This window comes from Seriola dumerili, unplaced genomic scaffold (assembly GCF_002260705.1).
Source record: "Seriola dumerili isolate Sdu_G_001 unplaced genomic scaffold, Sdu_1.0 BDQW01000200.1, whole genome shotgun sequence".
In the NCBI taxonomy this organism is placed as follows: domain Eukaryota; kingdom Metazoa; phylum Chordata; class Actinopteri; order Carangiformes; family Carangidae; genus Seriola; species Seriola dumerili.
Window position 1 is genome coordinate 301493 of NW_019174455.1, and position 22431 is coordinate 323923.

Below are 22431 nucleotides of genomic sequence, written 5' to 3' on the forward strand. Positions count from 1 at the left end.
TACTTTGTTTTTCATTGTCATTTTTATTTAGATACAGAGATTCTTCTTACTTTAATCTTTGCAGGTCATAGAGGCAAACACAATGGAATGATACAGCAAAGATACAGAGAGATTCTAGTTATGCCCAATACAAAACAGCAGTGTATGTTGTACTATGATTAACATGAGGCTGTCACGATTGAGGTTATGGCTGGACCCAAATGCAACCAACACAAAGGGAGAAGTGAAAAATGTTTAATAAACCAAAGAACTTACAAAACACTGGTGAACCAACAGAACAGGAAACCAAAGCACAAGTATACACAAGGAACTACAAATGGACACACAGCAGACTCCGAGGACAATTACAGCAGGCCAAAACACAAAGAACCACAGGGGATAACATCAGCAGACGAACCAACCCAGACAAAGTGGAACACAGAGACTAAATAGACACAAGGGAAGCAAGGGTGATTGAACACAGGTGAAACAGATTAGGGCGGGGCAGAAAATCAGCAAGTAGCGAAACAGGACAAAGACAGGAAGTAAAAACATTGAGACACACAAGGAAACAAACTACAAAATAAAACAGGAAGTGACAAAAATCCAAAGAATCTCAAACATAAAGGCAAAATACTATCATGTATAAGATTGATCCATCCATGTTTATTTCATCACAGCATGGTACAGTTTTGTTCATTTTTTTAAGGGACAAACATTTTACATCATGGACTAATATATTAGCATGTATAGTTCTCAAAGCCAGTCACAAGATGGTTTTTTATTATAGATACACACAAAAACAAATAATGATGAAATGAAATGACCATTAAACAAGCATTAGATCATTTAGGACTACTTCAGGAGTGATCCCTCTGTAAAAGCTGTTTTAACTGTAGTTTGAATAAAGTTTTGAGGGGGAGGATCCAAACAGATGTCTGAGGAGAGGGTACAAGTACAGTTCATCAGACCCCCAGTTACTGAGCCAGGAGTCCTCAGAGGAACATCCAGGACTGAGCACCTCAAGAACCTGGTGATGTTATAAGAACATGGCAGTGCTGAGATCTTACAGCTCTTACATTTTACACCATTATACTGTATTGTCTTTACACTGTGACCAACACGTTAATCAATGACTGAAATGTGAAGAGATTAAGTCATTAAGTTTGTTTCTACAACCTTTCTCACTATTTTATCATGTTTCTCAAAGATATTTTTCTTTTGAAACTTGTTCAATTCATTGTCCATTAAACTTTACATTTCACTCATTAATAAAAGTTAAAACTCTGTGGGGTGGGTGGAGCTCTGAGAGAAAAACTCAGCTGTGTAGAAACTGAATTTGTGAAGCTGTGAATTGAGTGGAACTGAAGGTCTGCTGGTGTAAAGAGCAGTGCACCATAGACACGTCTGTTCATTAAACAGTTGGTTTGTAGTTGTTCATATTGGTTGTATATTGTTTTAGAACTGCCTGTGTGATTCACATTAATATGTTAACATCTGTTTTCTTCTTCAATCAGTTTATGTCTCTGTGAGCAAACATACAGGTTTGTTTTGGCTGACAGACTTATGGGCTGACATGTTAGGAAGGGGCTGTGTGTGGTTTTCTGGGGGCATCTCTGACTGAGTGCATCTGTCAGTAATAATTTGATTGACACTCATTGCTAGTGAACAGTTAAAAGGACTCAACCATGAACCTGACAGACTGTTGCACACTGAAGAATATCTGTGCAAATAGCACAAGTACAGTCTATTTATCCAAAGCCTGAGTTGTCTGAGCCACAGAGCTCCAGAGTTGTCAAACACAGTCATTAAAACCACATCAGTGAGGCTGAGACTGTTGCACTGACATGTTCCTTCATTATGAAAAATACCAGCACAGTACAAGTCCACAGCCTAATAATAGGATGCACGTTTAATCCACTGCTGTTGTGCAGATGTTAGGGGCTGGTTAAACAGCTGGTGGCACTAAAACTATTGCTGAAGAAGATGCAGCAGAGCTCCAAATTCAATAGTCAAAATATGATGAAAAGATGGTATTTGTTGTATTGATTTAATGAAGCTAACCTTTCTTCATTGCTCCACACTCATCTGTTTTGTCTGTTTTCAGTCTATTCAGTGGACCAGAAGCTTCAGTGAACATTTAGGTCACATGCTTCATGTGTGTCATCCTGTCCCCCCTGCACTTAGTCTCATTTTGCTTTTATCAATACACTGGTCTCACCACATGTAGACTGTGTGTCTGAGTTAGGCGATCATCCTCTTAGCATTTTCAAATTCTGCTTCACTACCAGAAACAACAACAACAACAACAACAACAACCTGCAACTTTTTTGTGATACTTTTGTTGAATTTCTGGATTTTTTACTAAGGTTTCTTTATACAGAAATTGAAAATGCAGGTGGATGGAAAACCCACCTATTGTAAATTACTCACATAATTTAATCCAAATTGGGAGGTTGTGATATGTAGCACAACAAGCTAGCAGGGCAGTGTAAACTGTATCACTTTCCCACACGTACAGTGGCCTCAGCCTTGCAGGAGCCACTCTCCAGAGACTGTGAGAATTAAATGAGTGGGTGCAGCTGATTTAAAAGATGGAGCTGTGGCACAAAAAAGTGAGCCAGGTTTTAGATACACAACTACGGGTCGCAGCAAATGCACTGAAATGACAGCTGACAGAAGGACAGAAGAGAACAGATTTTAAAATATGACAGAGACAACATTGGCTGGTTGAGATCGTGGTGAGATCTGATTGGTTGCCGAACACCTGAAGTCAGCTGATTACGAGGAGTGGGGTGAGAGAGGGAGAAAATGAGAGAATTGTGAATGGAGGTGGAATTGAGATAGTCTTCCTGATTGAACTTACTCTAAGCTTTCAGTCAGCCCAGGACTGTCCCCAGTCATCAGGACCAGTCAAGTCAATTTTTATTTGTACAGCGCCAATTCACAACATAAGTTATCTCAAGGCACTTTCCAAATAGAGCAGGTCTAGACCTTCTCTTTATAATATTATTTACAAAGACCCTACACCAAGAGCAAGCACTAGGCGACAGTGGCAAGGAAAAATTTTATTTTAAGAGGCAGAAACTTCTAGCAGAACCGGACTGAGGGTGGGCGGGTCCATCTGCCTCGACCGGGTGGGTTGGTGAGATAGAGAGAGCGCAGAGGAAAAGAACAATAACATGCAATGATAGAAATATTAATAATAGTGATAGTAGCAGCAGTAACAGCAATAGTAATGTAATGGCAACTGTAACACTCCTACTGATAAAAGTTATAATGAAAGCTAATAGCAGTAATAATATTTATCATTAATTATAATAAAATTGAGCAAGTTTAGCAGCAGGTGTTAACAGGATCATGGGGGCAGTAGGTGGTTTGCAGTTGCAGTTCCAGACTCTACAGCTTTGGAGGTGGGAGGACCTGCGGAGAGTAACAGGAAGGAGATAGAGAAGGAGAAGGGAGAGAGAGAGGTATACAGGCTGGGCGCTCATGTGCTTGAGGGAAAAAACAAACAGTTAGAATGATGCAGTGATTTTCAGAAACTCTCTCTCAGGATGCTGCCTCGTGCCACTGGTTCTAATGAAGTCCATTTATTAGCAAACTGTTTTTTAGTCAGACATCCAGCAGATATGGAACAACACTATCATTTGGATGTGTGTTTGTGTCGACCTGATGAACATATATCCAGTTTTCACTCTCTTTCTGGTCAAGTCACTGTGTCTGTCTGTATGTCACTGTGTTTGGTGCTGAGCAGGTGACATCTGACATTTGATTGATATTGTTATTGTTATTATAAAAAAGATCCATTACAGCCTGTGTGGCTGTGTGGGTTCTCTCCGGGTACTCCGGCTTCCTCCCACAGTCCAAAGACATGCAAATGGGGACTAGGCTAATTGGTTACTCCAAATTGACCATAGGTGTGACTGTGAGAGTGAATGGTTGTTTGTCTCTGTGTGCCCTGCGATGGACTGGCGACCTGTCCAGGGTGTACCCCGCCTCTCGTCCGAAAGGATGCTGGGATAGGCTCCAGCCCCCCCGCGACCCTACTAGAGGATAAGCGGTAGACAATGAATGAATGAATGTTGTATAGCCTGATGGCAGTGGTAACAAAGGATCTCCTGAACCTCTCTGTTCTGAGATGAGATGTTTGCTGCACCTGTAGCTGCTTCTCTGTCCTGCCAGAATATTGGGGAGAGGGTGGTTGGTATTGTCCAAGATGGCCTCCATCTTACATTGCATGCGTCCCTCCACAACAGTCCTGAGTGAATCCAGACTCCTGCCAAGCACAGACCCAGCCTTTTTTTTACCAGCTTGTCCAGTCTTTTTGTGTTCATGTTGGACATACTGCTGCCCCAGCAGACTGCAGCATAAAAAAATACACTGGCCACCACTGACTGATAAAACATGTGCAGCATTTCACTGCAGACATCAAAGGACCTGAGCCCCCTGAGGAAAAAGAGCTGGCTCTGCCCCTTCAGGTAGATGGCATCTGTGTTCAAGGACCAGTCCAGTTTACTGTCCAGGTGCACACCTAGGTATTTATACTGTAAGTGTGCACCACCTCAATGTCCTTCCCTCGAATGTTGACTGGCTGAAGGGTGGGCCTAGACCTCCAAAAGTCCATGACCATCTCCTTGGTCTTGGAGGTGTTCAGAAGGAGGCAGTTCTTGTCACTCCATTCACTGAAGGCCATCGTCAGATCTCTGTACTCCTCTTCCTGCCTGTTCCTGATACATGCCACAGTGACAGTGCTCCTTAGACTTTTGATTATTTGACATTTTCCACATCTTTTATTTATTTATATATTTTATAAAGTCATCCTTACTGTTCATGCTAACAGGCTAACACATGGTTTTTGTGTGTGTGTTTAGAGGAGCGGGTGTGGACAGTGATGACCCACAACGTCACAGCTCCAGTCAGAGTCCAGGGCTCATCTCTGCAGCATCCTCATATCATGAAGTTAAAATACAGTGCCTCGGCCGAACAAATGCGCTCCATCATAATGGCCTCAGAGCAGTGCCAACAGGAAGTGGTTTACAGCTGCAAGAAGTCCCGCCTCTTCAACACCAAAGGTGGAATTGTGTGTTTCTCTGATGGTCCCGTTCCCTCTGAATGTTTTCTCCTCCTTCATCCTGTTTGTGTTCCACTAAGAAAACCCCACTCTGACCTCATGAACCATATTCACTCTCTCATGTTGTTATGTTTTTGCGCTTACTCTTCTCTGTGTACATTCATCCTGAATTACTCAAGGAGTCGTTGGTGTCCCAAACATTGTGCTTGTGCTGCTCTCATGAACCATTCATAAAGTGCTGAATTCCACCATTCCCTTGGTGCCGTGTGAACACAAACAAACACGTTCATTAACAGATCAAAGACAGATCCCTAAGTCCCTATTTAATGAGTTGATTTTTTAAAATATATTTTATTATCTTCTGATCTGCTCCTGTTTTCATTTGCTGTTAATGTAAATGTAACACTTCCTCCATGTTTACCTGTTGTCTTATCAGCAATTATTCATCATAGTCACTGCTCCTCTGAGTTTCTCTTTTTAACACAAACACATTCATCCACTAATAAGTTTCAGCTGAATCTACTTTGCTGTTTTTCAATTGATGTGAATTTTCTATTAATGAAACATAACATTTCCTGCACAGATTTTCATATCAAAAGCCCATCAGGGGCTCCATTGTGTTCTTTCCTGACAGGCTTTTAATGTGAAATAATTGCAGGTGTTTTGTTTCATTAACAGTGGCTTGAAACTGATTTGAAAAAACAGCAAAGTAGAAATGACAGGAACTGATTAGTGAGTGAAAAGAGTATACAAAAAAAAACACAAAATATGGTCAACTTATAAATTTGTGATCAACCATCATAAAAATCAGCAAAGCTGCTGTCAGAGGTATTTTTATTTAGCTTCTACTTCAACCACCTGCATAAATTTGCAATGTGACATATCCAGATAATTGAGTGCAGACAAATTTTGATGTTACTACACAGTATGTTTGACTTGTGTGGTTAGGGTTGATGACATTTTACTGTATATCCAAAAAGTCAAAGGTTAACTTCACTGTGACATCATAATGTTCTGCAAAAACACTTCTAGCCATTATTCGATGCTGTAGCTCAGGAAGGAGAGACTGTGACATATTTCCTGTAACTTGGCTGGTTGGTGGAGTCCTCGAACTGTCTCTAGGTTGTACCAGGGACAGGTTCTTTGTAATTTTTCGTTTTGTTCATCCATCCATCCATCCATCCATCCATCCATCCATCCATCCATCCATCCATCCATCCATCCATCCATCCATCCATCCATCCATCCATCCATCCATCCATCTCATCACTGTGGAAAGTACCAGCCACTTTCCACTTTGTCATTACGGGATAGAGAGTAGACTGATGAGGGAATAATATTTTTTTTATGATTTTAGCAAAAGGCTGCTGCATAAAATGTGAAAACATTGAAGGGTCTGAAGACTTTCTGGATGAACTGTGCATACACCAAGTCATCTTTGAGTCTTTGCTGTGTTCAGTTGTTACTTTTGTGAAACCCATTGGCTGCTTCTTTCATTGTGTGATGTTTTGTTACAGACGGACACCCTTTGTCCTGGTGGTTGGACCAGAGAGGAGATAGGCGGAGCTACTGGGGAGGCTTCCTGCCTGGAGTCCAGCAGTGCTCCTGCAGCCTGGAGGAGAACTGCATCGACATGAACTACTTCTGCAACTGCGATGCTGACAAAGCCTCGTGGTACATAACACACACACAGCTGTCACCGCTGCACTCAGACTTTCAAAGCAGAATGAATATTTACAAAAACACCAAAACTTTGATAATGACATCAGAAGTAATTTTAAATCTTTAATCTGCATCAGCCTCAGGAAAAAAAATCTACATTAGCGTATTGTACCTCAATGAAGTAGAGAGCTCATGTTGTATTCTCACTATGATTTCTTTTTATCTTGTGGTTAATTGTGGGTAATATTATTTACAGCTTCACATCACACAACAGCCTTAATCCAGAATATACAACATGTAACTTGTGCTAAGCAGCAGCAGCCTTGGCTTCCAGGTTACTGCTGTATTACTTCACTGCTGTGACTTCCCTTATTGTGCATATGGCCGAGTTGATGACTGTGACCAAAACATCTGAAAGTGGATATGACACTGCCACTTTGTCCTAGTGACCACACAGTACTGTAAGCCCTAGACTGCAGCCCAAACATCATTTTCCTCAGAGACTGCTACTCTAAAAGAGACCTCTGAAAATCTGTTGGCAGGGCCTCCAACTGAAAAAAGGTTAGTTATTTCTCTTTGTATTATGATATTTTATTTGAATTTGAAGTCTATGGGCCAAGCAGGTGAAGCAGGAGAGACACTGACATTAATTAATATTAACTATTATGTGCAGTAGGCAGCACAGTGTGGAAGAAAAGCCTGAAGCCAGAAAACTCTTTTGACTTCTATGATGGTCAAGAAATTTTCATTCAAGCAACTGGTTAAATTAAAACAAATTATGACTCTGTCACAATCTCGGTGTAAAATTCTCTGAATCACTTTGCATACTGTACGTTCATCTTCAGTTCTCTCTGGGATTTCACATGATTTCATACCCTGTTTCCATCTATTTACTCTACAGAGGAGTTCATTTATCTGGACTCTGGAGTGAGACAGCTCTCTGTTCTTCTATCACAGGGCCAATGACTCAGGCGTCCTATCCTATAAAGAGCACCTGCCAGTGAGCCATGTGGTGATCGGAGACACCAACAGAACGGGCTCGGAGGCCATCTACCAAATCGGACCTCTTCGTTGTTATGGAGACAGTAGGTGACCACTGCTATGTTACAGCCCCACTTTGGGCTTGTGGATGCAGGCAGAGACTTTGAATCTCAGGCTCAATGTTGATTGACAGAAACCATGTTCAAATATCATCTGTAACTTTAGTATCATATGAAGACTAAGGACACTTATAATGAAAATACTTTGTGTTGTTTTAGTAAATTGATAGACTTGTGTGTGTTTTGTTAACTACAACCTCTTAATGTCTCACTGAACATTTTGCCTTTCAATTAGTAAGTAGCCTCCTAGCAGGAAGCCGGCTCTCCCACTGACCTTTCATTTTCTTTCAGAGTCCATTTGGAATGCAGTCTCCTTCTACCAGGAGTCCTCCTCCCTCCTCTTCCCCACCCTACAAGGCGAGCTCACCTGCGACATCTCCTTCTACTTCAAAACTAGTGTTCGATCAGGAGTCCTTCTGGAGAACCTGGGCCATAAAGACTTCATTCGAGTGGAGCTCAGCTGTGAGTGAATGATCAACACACCCCTACCAACTGGAATAAGACTCATATGAGACAGGACAGAGAAGGACATGTTCAAAATTATCAGCACCCATGAAAGCTGTCGGCTATGCACACCATGATGGATGTGATCCTAATGACACATTACACTGTCACAGGGCACCAACAGCAGAGTGTAATTTCCTTACTGCTTATGTACAGCTGAAAAGTCCTTAAAGAATATATATATTATAATATTTGATATAGAAGAAAGTATCATCAAATACTGCAAACATTTATTTTACTCTCTATCTTATAATGTTTGATTCCTGTACAGAGCAGGAGTCCAGGTCTCATTTATAAAACATTTGCACAAAAGCAAAAATCATATAACCTGTAATCATGCCGACATTCACACAGTTTACTGATATAAATCATGATCTACTTGAAAATGTGCACGTGTGTGTGTGCCTCATATTATCATAGGTGAGATATACCAGTGCACTATAATACTTAATACTTTTACATAGAGATGAACATCTATGACATTCAAGGCGTTGCTAAATGAGTGCACACAACACTTCTTTTAGTATGTGTATTCTTCAGTATGCCAGAGTTTTAAATCTGGTGTCTGTGGGGCGCCTCAGTGGTTCACCTGGTAGAGCACATACCATTAAGGCTTAGTCCTAATTACAGCGGCCTGGGTTCGAATCCGACCTGCAGCCCTTTGCTGCATGTCATCCCCTCTCTCTCTCAACTTTCCTGTCACTCTCTGACTGTCACTATAATAAAGGCAGAAAAAGCCCGAAAAAATCACAAAAATAAAAATCTGGTGTCTGTGTCTCTGGTTTCCTGCACTGGCCAAACAATACCGTTACATTTACATTAACCAGTAATGATTGGTTTGCCAGAGCTGAAGAGGGGAACGACCATAGTGATGGAGCAGCTATAGCAGCAGGTACACACCTGGAAAAACCGAGGAAGCGTCCAAGAAAAGTTTCTGATGGTGCGGATACAAAAGAAACTCTATGTGTGTAGATGAAGGATTACAGTCTGAAACAGAAAGTGATCCATGGTAAAGACAAACATAAGTGTGGCTTTTCCCCACTGTGCTTGTGTCATCACTCTGCCAGAGGTGGGAGACAAAATTTCTGCACTGCAAGTTTACTGTAAATTTTGCACAGTAGTAAAACCAAACCTACCCCCTTCATAATACCTGATATAGAACATTTTATACATTTAATATCTGAGAAGGAGTTCTGACTTTTTCTGTTTGGAGACACTGTGTGTGTGTGTGTGTGTGTGTGTGTGTGTGTGTGTGTGTGTGTGTGTGTGTGTGTGTGTGTGTGTGTGTGTGTGTGTGCGTGCGTACGTGTGTGCGTATGTGTGTGACATCCCAGCTCCCTCAGTGGTGACTTTCTCCTTTGATGTTGGAAATGGTCCGGTGGTCCTGGCTGTGAAGTCCCACCTCCCTCTGAATGACAGGCAGTGGCACTACGTGAGGGTGGAGCGTAACATGAAGGAGGCGTCGCTACAGGTTGACCAGCTTCCTCTCCACTTCCTGGAGGCTCCAGCTGATGGACACTGCCGCTTACGCCTCAACAACCAGCTGTTTGTAGGTAGGACAGAGAACTAGAGCAGAGGTTTAAGATAAGATCAGATTCATATTCAATTTCTATGAGGACCTAGTCACTTACGTGCATGTAAATATACTGTGTTATAGGGGTAAAAGTATCAAACTGTTTTGATAGATTAAGAGTCACATAAATTAATTTGATAAAAGGTGTGATTCTAAACATTTTACATCGATCAGCTATAACATTATTACCACCTGCCTAATATTTTGCTGCCAAAACAGCTCTGATCCATCTAGGCATGGACTCCACCAAACCTCTGAAGGTGTGCTGTGGTATCTTGAACCAAGACATTAGCAGCAGATCCTTTAAGTCCTGGAAGTTGCGATGTGGGGCCTCCATGGATGGCATTTGTTTGTCCAGCACATCCCACAGATGCTCAATTGGATTGAGATCTGTGGAATTTGGAGGCCAAGTCATCAACTTGAACTGTTACTGTTGTTGTGTTCCTCAAACCATTCCTGAACCATTGTTACAGTGTGACAAGACCATTATCCGACTGAAAGAGGCCACTGCCATTAGGGAATACCATTTCCATGAAAGAGTGTACTTGGTCTGCAACAATGTTTAAGTAGGTGGTACATGTCAAAGTAACATCCACATGAATGGCAGGACCCAAGATTTCCCAGCAGAACATCACCCTAAGCATTACACTACCTGCGCTGGCTTGCCTTCTTCCCATAGTGCATCCTTATGCCATATCTTCCCCAGGTAAGCAACGCGCATGGGCACAGATGTCCACATGCTGTAAAAGAAAAATCGATTCATCAGACCAGGGCACCTTCTTCCAATGTTCACTTGCTGCCCAATATACCCCCCCACCCCCCGCTGATAGGTGCTATTGTAACGAGATAATCAATTTTATTCCCTTCACCTTTCAGTGGTTATAATGTTATGGCTGATCTGTGTTTATGTACATGTATAAGTGGTAGTAGAAGCTGTGTCATGCAGAGAATATTGCTTCATAGTGGTCTTCATCCCAGGGGCAACAGCGTCCCAGCAGAGAGGCTTCCTGGGCTGCATCAGGACTCTGACTGTCAATGGTGTGATCTATGACCTTGAGGAGAGGGCGAAGATGACTCCAGGGGTGAGCTCTGGGTGTCCGGGTTACTGCAGCAGCTTCAGCAGCCTCTGCCACAACAGAGGGAGGTGTATTGAGAAGAGCAGCAGCTATACCTGTGACTGCTCACAGTCAGCCTACGGAGGACCCAACTGTAAAGAAGGTGAGTGATGGTCAACCTTTGCCCAGACTGACACAATTAATGATGATATAACACAAATAAATGATATAGTCATCTTCAAATAAAAGCCACAACTCCAGATGAAGCACAAGCTTGACTATATATATAAAATGTGTAACAGAAGAATACGAACAGAGTTTGTTCAGACAGTGTTGGAGCTTCCGCTCTGCTCTTAACATGAATGGAGGGGTACAGAAAGTGAAGTAATGCATTCTCCATGTTGTTTGTGTTGGGCTGTCTTGCTCAGCGGTTGAGCTGCATCCAGGTCCTCTCAGCAAAAAATGGCTCCATGTATCTCTGAATCACTGCTAGGCTGCTTGTATAAAGGTCCTTCAGTGATGTAGCTGTGGGTGTTGTTGGTGTGGCCTGTAGCCTTGTGTTAGTGCTCTGCTTTGGAGTGGAGCAACAGTGAAAACATATCAAACTGGACCAACTGTATGTTAAAGGATGTTTTTCCAAGTCACTCAGAGCTTGAGTTTCATTAGAATAATGCAGGTTCATGGCTTTCTGATAATGAAATCATCCTGAATGATAAAATAACGTAACATAAGAGTCTACAGCTGTGCTAGCTGCTCTGTGAGGCTGCAATGTACAACAGTGGTCTGAGCTAACATGCTCACAATGACACAATGATTAGCAGATACTGTTAATGAGATTTGGTAGAAATTAGCAGGTATTATGTTAACAATATTCAACACCTTAGAAGACCTAGCTAATTAGCACCAAACACAAAGTACAACTGAGGCTGATGTTACTGAGTTCTGCTGGTATAAACCAGAGAAATTAAAAGTGGTACTAAAAGAAAAGTCAGAGGATCACCAGCGGTTTTATTCATCTAGAGGTGAAGATGAACATCTGGACTGAATTTCATGGTAATCTATTTTACACTCTGATGGATGGAAATTTTTCATTCAGTACCACAAATGTGAGCCTCGCTTACCTGTTACACAAAAAGTCTGAGGATCACAAAAGTAATTATCATATATCCACTGGGCACCATATCTGTCTGTGCAAACCTGCAAGGCAGTCCATCCGTTCTTCTCTTCAGTTTTTTTAAAACTGATTACACACTTTTATCAGCACCATGTGCATGTAACACATTCACCATATCAGATTATGTGAACTAAACTGTGTATATCTTTCTAAGTCAGTGATCACAAGTTAACATGGTGTGAAAACAACAAAAAACTATGATAAGGAGTCAGAATGCAAAACAAAAACTTTGCCCTCTCTGACCCATGTCCTTATAACTTCAGGTTATCTTCTTCCCTGAGTTTCTCTCTGGTGAAGAGCAGAACTTGTGTCTCCTCCAATGAAAATTTAAATCCCAGCTTCACTGTCTCTTTATTTACTTGAGCTTCCAGACACAGCTCTGCATCCATAGAGCACCTTCCTCTCCAAACCCACTTTGGACTATGATAATAATAATAACAATTAACTAACTTACTTTACGTAGCCATTTGACATCTTTTCTCCAAGAACCACATCGGTCTCTCATTGACCATCTGTTCCATTTATTTACAGAAATGATGTCAAGACAATAGGACTGTAGTTTGTTGGTTTACTGGCTTCCTGCTCAGGTTTCCTGATGAGAATAATTATTTCTTCTTTCCAGCCCTTGGGACTTCCTCTTCTCACACTTTATTAAATAACATTAACATTCTGCCCCTTCATACTTATATGTGTCAGCTAATATAACATATTTCATCTTTCCTAGGTGCGGTCTTCTTTAATCCAGAGCCTGACTTCAGTCACTCATGTTAAATGAGATATTCTGTTCATCCTCAGCGCTACACTTTCTCCTCAGCACCCTCAGGCGTTCCGATCTGGTTTTGTATGCATCTCTTCCCTCCTCAGATAAATGATTGGAACTTTGTATTGTAACAGAAGTATTTACCATCATCTCAGCCTTTCCTTTATTGGTTACTGCAACCTCAGGATCACTCCACTCCCTCCAGTCCCTGCCGATGTTGTTAATCATTCCCTGACTCAGACTCAGGTGTCTGTCACTTTCTATCTGAAATTTCTCAAGTACTCATTTCATTCCCCTGCCTGCTGTAGCCAGTTACCTTTATATAAAACACAATGGTCGCTTCCTGTGGTTCCAGTCACACATTGGTGCCATGTTACTGGACACCAGTGTGAGCTCAAGTACAGATTACTTTCTAGTATTAATATCTATCCTTGTTTTATTTCCATCATTTACACCCTAAGCTTTTTCCATCCATCAACTCTCATTAAAATTCCCCACGTGTTTACCTCATATCCCTGTTCTCTCCTTATGCCAACTACTCTGTAGAGAATCCCCTGTCTAACCAACATGACCTACTTTCCACCTCCACCATCTCTCCTTGCCGAACATCCTCATGATACAAAGTCCTAGTGAGGCTTTAGCCAGGATTCTTGAAAACATACAGAATAATTTTGTGTGTTTCTCTTCTGTTGATTATAAACTGTTTAAAGTGTTTAAAGTCAGGCTTCTTGCATTCCACTGAAGGAAGAAGAGTATTAGTAGCATCAACCCACACATGCTGCTTCTTGACTCTTGACTTCATCTCTTATTTCCTACCATGTCAACCCTGTCATATCTAAGTGGTGCAAACTTCAGGATTTAAAGCTGCAACTCTTACAACTGAAACTAAATTGGGACTTAAATCAAACATTTTTCTCCCACAACAGCTGCTTTAACTATAATTAACTATAATCTGGATCTGTTCACTATCAGGATTAACAGTTGACATGTGTGTAAATCATTATCTGTATTTAGTGTTGAAGCAGTTTGTAGCTGGACTTTGACAGAAATGTCAGTAAAGTGGTTGATAAACATCACAGATATGAGAGGAGTCTCTAATCAGGTCATTTGATCCACCTGTGTAGCCCCATTCCTGCACTCAGAGGTTGCCCTGGTGATTTTAAGTGCTTAGGTTTTACTGAGTGGGGCAGAGATGCAGTTGAAATATACCTCTCAAACTGAGGCTTGTCAGTGAAATATCATAACTGTTATCACATGAATGTTTAGATTTTGTGAGAGAGGAGACTTTGCTGATCGCAGTCATATAAAATGTTTGTCTGTGGTGCCAAAAATGTGGCCTATGCAGCGATTTTAGAAATACCTCCCTTCCTGTTTCCTCCTGATTTTCTGCTCTCAATTTACATTAGAGTGAATGGGGCAGTTAGATGGTAACCTGCCACTTTGAAAGGGCACAGTTCAAATTCTGTGAGTCTCTTTGCTTTGTTAGTCACATTGTCTGAAAGCTGACAAGTTTGTCTAGTTGGTGGGAAATAATCATTGATGTCATTGAATTTGTGGCCTGGAGGACGAGTTTAAGAGGATCTTTTTTTAGCAGTTTAATCCCTTCTCCAACTCTAGCGATGATGTCACCCACTCTAGCCCTGAACATTACATGCAATACACACCCATTATAAACTCAAAAATGATCAGAAAATAGCACAAAAATAAAACTGCGATAAATGAAAAACCGTACAAGATATCGAAAGGTTAAATTTAAATAGCTGAAAGTCTTTAAAGATTAAATAATGTCTCTAGCTAAAAGTATGGCGAAGTAATTGAGTTTCAAAGAGGAGAAAGGTTTAAAGGATTGGAACAAACTCTCCACTGACTCCCATTGTAAAAAATCTGACACAACGATTAATATTTCCAAAATTATTAGACATATCGCTGTGAAAAGTAATGCCCGGAATGTCCCGTTCAAGACATACGTTTTGAGCTTAAAATCGAATTTCTACGATAAAGCGTGCAGGATTAGAAGCGGGCCAAAAAACTGTTGGAAGAATAATAATAACTAGAAAATTCCAGGGAAATTTTGAGTGCCACGGGGGCTACTGCTGGGATGAGTACATGATTTATTTCCAGTGTTCAAAAGTCACCCTGATCATATTCTGGTTTTGAGAAATGTCTTGATATAAAAGACTCTGATATAAAACAATGTCACATCCCTCCACCATGTATTATGTGGGAAATATCTCATATTCTGTGTTGTTTTTTTTTTATAAAACAAGAGGCAACATGTCTTCAAACTGGCATTTAAAGGGTTAAAATCTTGAAAACTTATAAACATTTGGTTGTGCAGACCCTGCCTGTCAAAGTTACATTTTATGAATCCCAACAACTATGTCTACATTTTCAGAAAGAATTATTTGTCTCCTTTTTACGGTTTGGCCGTGAGCTCGAGTTAAAAATAAAAATAAAGGTTATTTTTTACTGCTTGACGCACTCTAGCCAACTGACACTGTCACTCTAACTTTGAAGAAAAAGTGATTTGCACTCCTCCTTTGAGTGCTCATAGTTTGAAAAGTTTACATGTTATGTAAAAACAGTTGCTGTGTTTTGGAGAGAGCAGAAGTTTTCCTCCGTTTTATAGTTTGAATCACATTTCTACGTGCAGGTATGAGAGAGCTGGGTGACTCAGACAAAAGGTGAAATTTTGTAGAAAAAAGGTGAAATTTTGTGGGTTTTTAAAGAAAATTCCAATGCATTCCTAATGCATTATTTATTCCCAGTATTTTGGGAATAACTTTGGGAAAAATTGGAATTTTAACACCAAAAGTCATAGCCCCGAGGCACTCCTCTACAGCTCTGAGAGGAGTGCCTCAGAGCTGAGCACCCGTGGCACTAATAATCATAAACAGAATGTTCATTTTTCGACCTGACAGCAACATATAGTGGGATTGCTCCATTCAGCTATCCCACCAATAATAAACAGAATGTTCGTTTTTCAACCTGACAACAACATATAGTGGGATTGCTTCATTCAGCAATTACACAGAAAAAGAGAATTTTTACAATTATATATTCTTCCTCAGATCTGTGTCTGTGAAGAATGTTGTGCTGGTCACTACTCAGGATTGGAATGTGAGTTGTAGTTTATGACTCGGTTATCTAAGAGGGACAGAGGAAGAGAGTTTTGTGTTTGTGTGTGTGTGTGTGTGTGTGTGTGTGTGTGTGTGTGTGTGTGTGTGTGTGTCTGTGTGTGTTGTGTGTGTGTGTGTGTGTGTGTGTGTGTGTATATTCATGCATGGCACTGAGAGGCCAGGATTCACACTTTAGTGATAATCAGTCCTTTTGATATTACTTTTCAAATATAATGAACAAACAATAGACAGATTCTCATTGTTACAAACTGGAGATTTTGCCTATGCTCTCCAGTTTGCCTGATGTTCATTCGTTTATCCTCTGGAGCTGACCCTTTGACACATTATCTGATTGTGCATCCCTCTGGCATGCTAAAAGCATGGTCTGTTTGTGAGAGAAGGGTCATTTGTCTGTTTCCTATCAATTTGATAGTTTGATGGTGGGAAGAGTAACAAAGTGTCAATTTTGGATCCATAACTCTGCATGTCCTTACAATGAACTTCTTTAACAGATTGTGTCTGATGCCAGGCCAGGTATGTACACTACACCAGGTAAATTTAATGTAATTGGGTACATACAAGTATAGTAAGAATATTTATGAGTCCTTCTGACCTTTCTTCCATGACTGGGTCAAAATTTCCACAATCTAATGGTCTGATTGTCATGGAGTGTCCTGATCCCAGTCCTGCCTCCAGAGAAGAAAGCATGTACCTGACCTTTCCTCCAGCACCACCTTCAAGACAGCTCCACTCTATGGAGACATCACCAGTGTGTTGCTTGTTCTGTTGGGGTGTAACACATACTGCACCTTTCAGTATGAATCCTGTTATATAAAGGTGTTCTCTGTGCTTGTGTACAGAAGTGTCAGTGTCCTTCGACACAGAGTCCTCGGTCACCTTCACCTTCCAGGAGCCCTTCTCAGTGATGCAAAACAGAAGCTCTCAGACATCCGGTGTTTCCAGAGAAAGCAGCAGCAGGTCCAGAGAGGACGTGGCCTTCAGTTTCATCACCTCCCACAGTCCGGCCATGCTGCTGACTGTCAGCACCTTCAGCCAGCAGTACATGGCTATCATCCTGGCTCGCAACGGTACACACAAGTGATCAGCATCAGAATGACTTTAGTACTGCCATACATCTGAAACTCTAAATATACAATCAGACGTCAACCAGAGTGTCTGTAGGAACTCTTCCTCATTCCCTGATGAAGTTTAGATTTTAATTAATGTTCTTCACAAAATCTTAAGCAAAGAAACAACTCCAGACTTTGAATAACGTTATATAATCATATAGAAACTTTTTTTTTCTCATTGCCTTAAGAACTAGTTTGTCTCACATTTCCCAGCATTCAGTTGTTTGTAACATTGATAAATATTGTATATGATATATGGTATATGATAAATAGAACCACAACGGATTCATGTGGTTCAGGGCCAAGTGATAATTCAGTATTATCATGATTAACCTGAGTGAAAAGTATTAATTATATGAAAATGTTTTTTTATTGATTTAAAAAATAATTTCATACATTATAGTGAGATATACATCATGTATTGGAAATACTGTTATCATAATTGTAGTCATTTCAAACATTGCCCGTGTTTATTCTGCAGCTGCTGTGGCTGCACATTTTCTCTTTGTTGAAGTTTTGAAGACAGATTAAGAAGAACTGAAGCTTGTCTCAGATGAAATTGACAACATTCAACAACACAGACATGGACTCTTCTGATAGCTGAGTGGTCATGGCCACATAGAAGAAATGTCCCCCCCCCCCCATATGCATCTTCACCGTCAACTGTTAATTAAAAGGCAAAGATTTTAAAAAAGCAATCTAGAAAAACAAACTCAGACTTAAACCCTCCTGAGACTCTCAGATGTTTGTGGACCAGCAGCAGGTTCATGCTGTCTGTGTGATCTTGTGTGCAGGAAGTCTGCAGATCTGGTATCACCTACAGACACACAGGAAGCCAGACATGTTCATTCCCATCCTCAGCAGCCTGGCAGATGGACAGCTCCACCACATCAGAATCCATCATGAGGGCAAAGACCTGTATGTACAGGTTAGTAGTCAGCTGATTTATTTTTGTCTGAGCCAACCTCGTATTACCAGTCAGTGTTGGTATTTTCATCATTATGCTCACCATGTTTCCTAACCAGATCCTGACCAGAGGTTCATTGCCATATGGATTTTGTAACAGAAAAAGAAAAACAGAAAAATGTTGGCAATTCATTTTTCAGATATTTTCAATATTGATATTGAGGAAACTAGAATTACTGCCTTACAGTTTTATGCTTCCTTTAACAGGTCCAGGGTTAATTAGCATGTGAATTCTTGAGTTATTGACAAAAATGTTTTGTGAGGTCACAGTGACCTTTGACTTTTGACCACCAGAATCTTATCAGTTCATCTTTGAGTCCACGTGAAAGTTGTACTAGATGTAACAAATTGCCTCAAAGTGTTATTGAGATATGATGATGACAAGAATGGGACCTGAAAACATTATCACAATAATATGAACATGAACCAAATCCCCTGCCAGTGAGCCAAACACCTGCAGGAGCAATATGAATGTGAAACTAAATAATGAAATAAATCATTAAAAATGTCTGTAGTAAAATCAGCAGAGAAATCATCTCTAATTTTTCCACCACAGACATTTCAGATTCATCAGTTCATGGACCACATGGACCTAATGAAGAATACCACAGTGATGCTAGAGAGCTCACACAGATGAGAATGTAAACAATAACTGAAGAAACTTTTGGTTTGTCACAGGTCTTCAGTTCAGCGTTAGATTTCCTGGTCTGCATTGAGAAGAGTATCTGAGTCAGCACATCAGAGCAGTTGTGGAAGCACTTCTAAGATCTTTGTGGGCTAATGGTAGTTTGTGTGAATTTGTCAAGAAAACAGTTTTTTGTGTGTCATAGTGTGTCACAGTGTCTGCTGCTGTTGCTGCTGCTGATGATGTATAGATTTCTTGTAACCAGCTTTTTCCGTGATTACTTCTATTTCACCAGATCGACCAGGACATCCACAGGAAGTACACCATGTCATCTGATGCAGAGCTGATCTTAATCAGAGCCTTGACACTGGGCAAAGTCATCAGTAAGTATCTCATTTTAATTTAATTTTAATTTGCTTAATTTCCCTGAGAAAAGTCTGAGCCAGCAGAATGTGTCATTTCCTGCAACCTCCTCTCTGTTCTTTATTTGACTCTCAGATCCCAGTGTTCACATCTCAGGCTGCCTGTGCTGTGTTTAGGTCTCAGGTCCCAGCATTCACATTTTATTTTTTGATGTAAATCTGAAACTTAAATTGATGTTTTAATTCAGTTTGATAGTTTGACTCTGATGTTTTTACCCAGAGGTTCTGAAGGTCTGTCCTGCCCTCAGTCTGCTGTTTGGCTTCACAAGTATGAGAGGTGGGAGCAACAGAAAATAACTAATAAAAATAGAAATGTATGTGAATTGAAAAGCAGACTAAATGCCAATTGATTTGATTAACTTGATATTTTATTTCAAACAGTGCTGATATTTATCATTTACAGCATTCGTTGATGATGACGAATAAGAGGTAAAATGATGTCGATCTGTTTTCATCACATCACGACTGTTTTAGTAAAATCAGCTTTAAATAAATCAAATAAATCATTAATCAAATTACTTGATAAATTATCACTTCATTGTTTAATTTACATTTTCATCAGTTAATTTTTGTTACTTATTACCAAAATAATAATCGCTCCAATAAGGGAGGAAACCCAAAGACTATATAAAACGTTAACAGAAAATCACTCCCGCTACGGAGGAAAAAGAAGTAACAAAAAATGAAATAGAAATAACAAAAACTCTCCTGAAAACTGGAGGCACTATTATATGAAAAGGTAAGTAAATAATAATCGCTCCACACGGAGGAAACAAAAAGCTGTGAAAGCATTAACTATGGAAACAAAACTAAGATATAAAACTTACAACAAAAATCTCTCTCTTGGAGGAATCCGACAAAATCTGTGACAACAACTATGGTCCAAACTGTGATAAGGCTGGGGTGAACGCACATGAACGAAGACGAACACACTGGCACAAGACAAAGGCAGACGCAGACTATTTGAACACATGGGGGTAATGGAGAACAGGTGGACACAATCGGGAATCAGGGAAGACAATCAGACCGGTGACACGTGAGGAAGGGCAAGTGACCTGAAACGAGAGGAGAGTTTCTTTTCAAAATAAAACAGGAAATGACAAGACAAAACACGGAGACAGGACAAAAACCCAACTTGACCTCACCGCGGTGTGACAGCTTGCACTTAATTAAAGAACCTAATGTCTTCCATCTTTCAGGTTTCAGGGGCACTTATACCTAAACTTTTAATAACAATGTTTACAATTCCACGTCTGTGCAACGAACCAGAGAACACTTTAAAATCAACTGACTGATTTTATATTCTGATTATTAAGATATATTTTCAAACTTTTTTTTACCTGTTAGATGACCACTGAAGACTGTACAATCAGTATAATTTTCTTCTTTTTATGTCACCTCTTATCCTAACTCAGTAAACACAATGCAGCCATCAGGCAATCGAGGGTTCGCCTGTTTAGACCTGTTCTATCCCGGACTCTCAGGGGGAACACCACCCGACCAAAATCTGCTGCCTGCTTGATGGGATGATTTCTTCCTAGGATTATTTTTTTAGTTCCATGATGTTTGAAAGGTTTAAGCAAAATACCAATTGCTTCAAATCTGTCTGTTCACTCCACTCAGAGATGCTGCTGCCAGTACTGCAGCTGACTGTCAAAGCACAGTACAGCCTGAGGGTGACTCGATCAGGTGTTAGGGTTATCCTCCACATCTGGCACTTTCACTTCTCAATAAAGTAGCCCACTTACTAGACAGTTTTTGATATTTATAGTTTCCTGACAGTTGAACCAATCATACCAGTCCCTGCGCAAAACTTTGATGTATGTCACCAAACTCACTTCCTGGTTTCTAGTTTTGAAGCATATTGTTAAGCTGCTAATCTTCGCTGTGACATGTGTGACATGAACGTCTCACATTTATCAACAAAAATTACCGTTAAACTGTTTTGTACCGCGTGCAACATAGTGGTGGAACCATAGGTGTAGAGCTGCCGGAGCCACCGAAACGATGCTCCACTACTTTTTTTCTCCAGATGAAATAAAATATCTACAGTTCACATAATCCGATTGAAATTTATATACATTGTAAACGGTTGAAGATCCGATCATCACTAAAGAGTCTCTCGTGTCGAGATCTGATAAAAACAAATGAAATGGTCAAAGTTACACTCAAGAAAACATTCCACCTTAAAAGATGCCGGTAGCTGCCAGTAGCCTCTAAGCTGCTCAGTGAATTAAATGGTTGATTAGTGAAAAGACGAAAAATATCCTTACATTCATCATTTACTCCTGATGAAACTTTCATAGGCAGAAAATAAGATTTGTGAAGACAGGGTCACCACCTGCACTGGATTTATTCTCACTGGTACAAGTTGCTTTCAATTTTAATGAATTATACAAAAAAAGATGTGTTCAGTTTGTCTCTGCCACTGCAACAGTGGCGATGGCCTTAACACTTAAATCAGCTGCCAGATTTGTCATGTTGTTGTGAAGTTGCTACAGAAAAAGTTGCTTTGTATTGTAAGGAGGAACAGTGAAGCACAGTTGTTTTTTTTTTGTTTTTTTTTGCAGTATATAGTATTTTATCCTACATTGTTGTTTTGCCTAATGGTGTAGAAAATAATGTACATGAAGTAAAAACTCCTGGCTTTAAAGTGTGCTAGATATGGAGTTAAACATCTCTTACCAGCTGAGCTAAAGAAACCGTAGTCCTAATGTGGATGCAGAGCCAGGGCTAAGCTAAAGGCTAGGAGATGGAGATATAAGCCTTTTCTACCATCAATCTTCATTGGAAACATGTAAGTAACAACACCCTCCTCAAGCAGAAAAAGGAGGCCTTCAGGGATGGAGACAGGGAGAAGCTCAGGTGTGTGCAACATGAGCTGAAGAGGAGATTAAAGCAGGCGAAGGAGGACTACAAAAAGAAGGTAGAGAGTAAGCTGCAGCTCAACAACACGAGAGGTGTGGAAGGGGATGAGGACCATCACTGGCTATAAAGAGAAGAACAGCCAGGCAACACCAGGTGATGTGGACAAGGCCAAGAGTTCAACCTGTTCTACAACAGGTGTGAGACAGCCTCACCTGTTCTTTCTCCCACTGCTTCAGCTGCAGCTTCTCCTACAGGATCTCCTTCACAACCTGATACTGCAGCTGCAACTCCCTCCACACTGGGGTCAAGTCTCCTATCCTTTACAGCAGAGGAAGTGAGGGCAGAGCTCTAGAGGCTACATCCTGGAAAAGCAGCAGGCCTGGATGGTGTATGTCCAAGGCTGGCTGAGCCTCTCCAGAG

At 40.6% G+C, this 22431-nt stretch overlaps 1 protein-coding gene across 1 annotated transcript in view; it reads left to right on the forward strand.

The window, feature by feature from the left end:
- The window catches only part of LOC111228102 (contactin-associated protein-like 5), a 141601-nt gene that overhangs the window by 113770 nt on the left and 5400 nt on the right, over positions 1 to 22431 (forward strand). Inside the window, exons 14-22 of the mRNA XM_022753915.1 lie at positions 4854 to 5054; positions 6571 to 6727; positions 7673 to 7800; positions 8107 to 8277; positions 9654 to 9872; positions 10871 to 11110; positions 16861 to 17088; positions 17925 to 18058; positions 19017 to 19104. Coding sequence (XP_022609636.1) covers positions 4854 to 5054; positions 6571 to 6727; positions 7673 to 7800; positions 8107 to 8277; positions 9654 to 9872; positions 10871 to 11110; positions 16861 to 17088; positions 17925 to 18058; positions 19017 to 19104 — 1566 coding nt within the window. The remainder of the gene's footprint in view (positions 1 to 4853; positions 5055 to 6570; positions 6728 to 7672; positions 7801 to 8106; positions 8278 to 9653; positions 9873 to 10870; positions 11111 to 16860; positions 17089 to 17924; positions 18059 to 19016; positions 19105 to 22431) is intronic.